The sequence below is a fragment of the Haemorhous mexicanus genome, chromosome 11 (genome assembly GCF_027477595.1).
Source record: "Haemorhous mexicanus isolate bHaeMex1 chromosome 11, bHaeMex1.pri, whole genome shotgun sequence".
NCBI classification, from domain to species: Eukaryota; Metazoa; Chordata; class Aves; order Passeriformes; family Fringillidae; genus Haemorhous; species Haemorhous mexicanus.
The window spans coordinates 13,065,037-13,071,036 of record NC_082351.1 but is presented as its reverse complement, the minus strand read 5'-3'; the positions used below and the strand labels follow the sequence as shown (position 1 = coordinate 13,071,036).

Here is a 6,000-nt window from a genome sequence, read left to right as displayed (position 1 = left end):
AATTCAATCTGTGATACAAGCCCTTGATCCTGCAAGTATTTAAGCTGCTGAGGAATGTTACTCATTTGAACAGTCTCATTAAGCACTTTGTACCATGTTTACAATGTGTTTCAAACATGGTTATACCACAGCTTTAGGACTTGTTCGTGTAACTGGTGACTCATGACATGAGTCCTTAATGCATTTCTAAAACAGAACTGTCTCATTACCATATTACAGCCAAAAACCGTGATAAGGGCTGGTATCCCTCAAGTGATGGTAAATGTCATTCTCCCACTGAAATTCTACACCTGTACCTCACATTCTGCAGAAAGACAGAGATTCATTAAAGGATCTGCCTTCAAAAAAACAAAGCAAAACAAAAAAAAACCAGAAACCAAAGTAAACCAAACCCCAAAACAAAACAAAACAAACAACAACAAAAAAAAAACCAAAAAAAAAACCCAAACCAAAAACCAAAGAGAAATGAGATGACAAATTTCCCTTTTTCCCCCCTTTAAATAAAACTGGAGGGAGCATGTTAATAATTATAATTGAATTTAAAATGTCCCTTGAGCTTAGAGTGAGTGGAACCAAAACTGTGACTCTGCAGCACATAAACATCCTGCTGAGAAGAAGGACAGCTTGAAGGCTGGCCTCTATTTACTGAATTTATTTCCTCTATTTACTTTACTTTTTCCACAGGAATCCAGTAGCAACTCTGTAGAAACCAGTGACCTATGCTTTGGTGTGAGAGAGAAAAGAATGTGGCCAGTTGGACCAAGTTGCTTCCTGCCACTTCACTACCAGTCTTTGGGGGTAAAAGCTGCCTCTACCCACAACACTACTTTGACTCTCTCAGCTCAGTTTTTATAGGCTCTGTATCAGGATCAGGGAAAAGAGGGAGAAGGCAGTTGAAAAAGGCTGCTTTGAAGGGAAGACTGCAATTATCTTTAAATAATCACAGAACTTAGGGGTAGATATTGAATACTGAAGATCATTTGAAGTGTTGATTTTTCTTATATTTTGTCTGGGAGGCCTTGAACCTGAGACCTCCCCATAATTTTGCACAATTTTCATACATTACTGATTCATATCACACCATACAGATTATTAACTTTAGGTAATTACAGCAATATTCATTTGCCCAATAGTTTGTTCTTATTGGACAATATTATGCTTCTATCTCTAGAAACATTCCCAATGAAGACCTTTAGTTCTGAGGACATTTGAAGAGAGGAGGTTTGGAGATCCACCATGGATCACCGGGCTGAGGAGAAGCGAAAGCAGCGCCACAGCTTGGCTTTGTTGGAGCAAGTCAAGAGCATGAAGGAATCGACACAGATCATCGATGTGGTGCTGGTTGCAGAAGGCGAGAGGTTCCCCTGCCATAAGGTGGTGCTGGCTGCCTTCAGTGCCTATTTCAGAGCCATGTTCACGTGTGGCCTGGCAGAGTGCAGGCAGAGGGAAGTGGTGCTGCAGGACGTGTCTGCCGAGAGCGTGTCCGTGATCCTGCACTACATGTACAGCGCCGAGCTGCGCCTCACCAGCCTCAACGTGCAGACCGTCGCCCTCGCTGCCTACTTCATGCAGATGGAAGAGGTTTGCAACATGTGTCAGAAGTACATGATGGACCATATGGATGCTTCCAACTGCGTGGGCATCTATTACTTTGCAAACCACATCGGGGCGGATGATTTATGTGACCAAGCGAGGAAATACGTGTATCAGCATTTTGCTGAGGTGAGCTTGCAGGAAGAAATACTAGAGATTGAATTCCAGCAGCTGCTGACTCTCATCAAATCAGATGATCTGAATATTTCCAGGGAGGAGAGCATTCTGGACCTCGTCCTTAGATGGGTCAAGCACAGCAGAGAGTCACGTTCAGAACACCTTGTCGAGCTCCTCAAGCAAGTGAGACTGGTACTCGTCAGCCCCTCTTTTCTTGTGGAAGCCCGGAAGAGGAACACAATGATTCTGTGCAATTCAGAATGCAGTGATATGTTTGATGAAGCACTGAAAACCATCCAGCTGTCCAGGCACCCTTCCCTCAGCCTGCGATACGGCATGGAGACTACGGATCTCCTGCTCTGCATCGGCAACAACTCCCTCGGCATCAGGTCCAGGCACGGCAGCTATGCAGATGCCAGCTTTTGTTTCGCTCCTGCGACACGAAAGACCTACTTCATTTCCTCCCCGAAGTATGGAGAGGGTTTGGGATGTGTTTGCACTGGTGTTGTCACTGAGAAAAATGATATCATTGTGGCAGGCGAGGCAAGCGCCGTCAAAATGTCTAGACAAAGGACCAGGAACATTGAAATTTATAGGTGTGTACCCTCTGTCAGAAATCCCCTAAGTATTGAAAAATTTTAAATCTAAATAATGTCCCTGGGGACAAAAAATGACCTTTACACAAAGCATTTTTTACTTGATTTCTTTTTTCTTTGAGATTTTTACTACTTGGATCAATTTGTCACAATTTATTGTCACAGCTCTGAGATATACATACAACCAAACTCTTCTGAAAGAATGAGGAGTAACTCTTGTGGTATCTCTGAATAAATGAGCTCAATTTGATCAAGACATGTAGATTTTATATTCGCTTTATCCAAATCTCAGTGTTTTCCTTGGATTTTTCTTTTCTAGGTCATTAGCAGGGGGAAATGAGCCAAGTAACACAGAGAAAACATGCTTCTCTGTTAATGTTGATGATAATGCTTCATAGATTAAATATAATGATTGATAGCTCAAAAACCTCATTCTGTTTTTACTCATATCCTTTCAGACGCACACATTTTCAAGAAAACCAGACATTTCCTGGATTAAAGATCAAATTTTAAAATGGTGACAGCATTTTCAAATGCAAATACCTAAATTTGAGGAAATTATTTCACAGTGAGGCAGGTGAAGTGGCTTTCTTTTCAGCAGTGTTGAGTTCTCACTGCTCCCACTAATTTCAGCAGAAACTGATTGAGCAGCACATGCAGAAATAAGTGTCTTCTTATCTTAATTTGGGTAAAATATCTTTGAAAGGACTCCTAGGATTTCTCATACTAAACATGCTTGATCTTGCCAACATTGGGCTCAATTTTATAACTTCTCTGTGAAGGAGAGAGCTCCTCTTGTCATTGTACTGAGTAAACACTGACAATTAAAGGGGGTAACATTTCCAAACAGGCTGATGGGACCTGGGTGAAGCAGGGCATTTACAACTGTGGGTTTTCCTACAGATACCACCAGAGAGGAAACCACTTTTGGCACAGCCTGTGCACCACTCAGCTCCGTGAGCTCTACGCACTGGGCACTGCCCACAATGACCTCTACGTCACAGGAGGGCAAATGAAAGTGAAAAATCAGTATCTGGTCACAAACTGTGTGGAGAAGTATTCCATGGAGCAAGGCACCTGGAGAAGCACAGCACCCCTGCCAGTGCCACTGGCCTGCCACGTGGTGGTGACAGTGAAGGACAAGCTGTACGTGCTGGGTGGATGGACACCACAGGTTGAGAATTGTGCCCATTTACTTTGCTTTGTGCACTAACAGCAACTGTTGTGTAATTTTACAGAGCTTCTTGCATGGGAAATCACATCAGTGAGAACAGAACAATAAGTTGCTCACATTCCTCTGCTTAAACATATTCTGCAGGAAAACCAGACAGGGTGAAGAAGAATAATATCCATCTATGCCATCCTCACTGTAAATGCCAACTTCAGGAAGGGCAGTTTTTATTCACAGAGATGTGGACAGTGGCTAAGAGTTTAAAATACATCTCCTTTGTCATTATAGGTTCCATCCTTTCTATTCCTTATTTACCGTCCTCTTAGTTTTTCTAGGTATAATAAATAATGGCATTTAATCATACAGGGACCCTTAACTGTGCCCTGTCTTCAAAAAGTGTGTACACAGGTACCCTGCAGGGACAGATTTCTATATGACATTTAAAGTTCACCTTGATTTCTCAGGAAGCTTTCTCGGTTAACTAAAGTTAATTCATTTGATTTTCATTAAATTACATTTTAAAGGAAAAGTCAAAGCATTCTCTGGGAAACAGAGTCCTTTATCCAATCCAATAATTTATTTCTGTTGCATTGCTTGGCCATGTAAATTTTTTACAGGGATTTTCAGCAGGGCCACAGATACTTGTTCAGTAGTTCAGAGATTATACAGAACTATGCTACAAGGAAGATGGATGTCAAGGGCACTGCTCACTCTCTCCAGTTGCTCCCAGTGCAAAATATCTTTTTCTAAGAGTCTAGCCCATTTTTATTTATTGCTTGGTGAATTTCAAATTTGAGTGCTGAGGAAAAAGCCCCACATTCACTTGACAATGAAATGGAGCATCTGTAATGCTGGTTGCAATATGTTCAGCCTGTCATCACAACTCAATGGTTTCTGTCCTCTTGAAATAAATTACTGTTTAAAGTATTTAAAAGTGAGATGCATTCTGCTAACAAGACTTCCACCTCTTTGAATATTTTGAGTGCGGGAGTCCCCAAGGAGGCAACAGAAAGATCAGAGAGTATTTCTGATACAGAAACAACTGTGCAAGGGTATCTCATTTGTGAAGAACTAAAACACGAAAATACTTAATGTAGAAACAATCTGTCTGTAAAAAAACTTGAACTGAAAGATATGTCATATAACAAAGATAGATGTTGAAGTCAGACAACCAGCTTTGTTGAGCTTTTTTCCAGAACAAGTTGTGAGAGGGAAAAGTGGCTTAGAGGAGCAAGTCAGGAATATTGAGCCAAGAATAATTTTTTTTAAACCCACCTAAAGTGGATACCTCCATACCAATACTATCAGCAACAATGCATGGGTGTCTGAGTTTATATAGAAATAGAGCTGAGATGAGCAGATTAACAGCAATTGATCAAAACCCACAGCTTTGTACGATTCTGGTGTACCTGCACAAATGAGAATAAATTAGCTAAAGTACTCAAAAAAGTGCTTTGAGACCAGCACGAAGAGTGCTGAATTCTGGTACCATCTATCTTCCCCTGTCAGATGCAGTGATTGCATATGTGGGGTTACCACAGCTGCACTGGGAAAGCAAATGAGCTGGCCAAGCCAGGGGCTGTCCCTGTGCTGGATGGAGCAGCACTGAATGTTCTGTCAATCCTGAACAAACACTAACAACAGCATTGACAGAGTGCCCTAAATGCATGTGTCCATTACAGGACAGAGAAAAATACCCTTCCCACTCAGGCTTTGTAATTGAAATAAGACAAGACAAAGTCAAGCCAGGACATAAAATAACAGCTTAGGAGGGCAAGGACTCGCTCACAGCAGCTCTGCTCTGCTCAGCATCAGGCTGGCCCCTGATGCCAGCACAGTTAAAACCCAAAGTGACTCCAGCCTTGCTGACTGGGGGCTGCTAAAATAGAAGAAATTGTTTGGTGGGGCTGAGAGGAAGATTTCAGATCCCTGAGACACAGAGAAGGGCTACTGGAAGTTATGTTTTCTGTACACAGAGAGAACAGGGTGCACTCCAAGGAGAATGTTACCACAAAAATGAGGCTGGATGTGAATTTACAGCATGTCAAGTGGTGTCTTCTCCTAAGTACATGTTTAGTCTGTGCTGAAAATACTCAGCTTCCAAATACCCCTCTTTCAGTGAATAAATTAGCGTTTCACACTTACCACGGAGAAAGAACATGCCCCGGGCACTTACAGGGAATAACCAAGGGGCTTTATATTTACTCTCTAGTTTGCCTCCTACTATCTTATCCATGGCATTAGTGTTGGAAAGGTCTTTTGGGAAAGAAAAATAACAAGAAAACAAGGACACATGTAACGCCATCACAAGTAAGCAAAGTATTTCTCTCCTTCTCGCTCTCTCTATGTGAAAACTTTCATCCCAAAATATTTCAGAATCCTCCCTCCACATCCCACTGCTAACATTCAAGGGTGTCATACTCAGAAAACAGCATCTAAATTCCCTGTATAAGCCAGGCAGAGAAAGGGGAAGAAGATTAGAGAGAACAAGAGGAGTAGGAGTCAGTATAAGAAGTGTTATGG

At 41.8% G+C, this 6,000-nt stretch overlaps 1 protein-coding gene across 1 annotated transcript in view; it reads left to right on the top strand.

Moving 5' to 3' along the window:
• Window positions 1–1,011: 1,011 nt before the first annotated feature.
• KBTBD12 (kelch repeat and BTB domain containing 12) overlaps window positions 1,012–6,000 on the top strand; it is a 32,296-nt gene continuing 27,307 nt past the window's right edge. Inside the window, exons 1-2 of the mRNA XM_059856526.1 lie at window positions 1,012–2,306; window positions 3,210–3,480. Coding sequence (XP_059712509.1) covers window positions 1,237–2,306; window positions 3,210–3,480 — 1,341 coding nt within the window. The 5' untranslated portion in view covers window positions 1,012–1,236. The remainder of the gene's footprint in view (window positions 2,307–3,209; window positions 3,481–6,000) is intronic.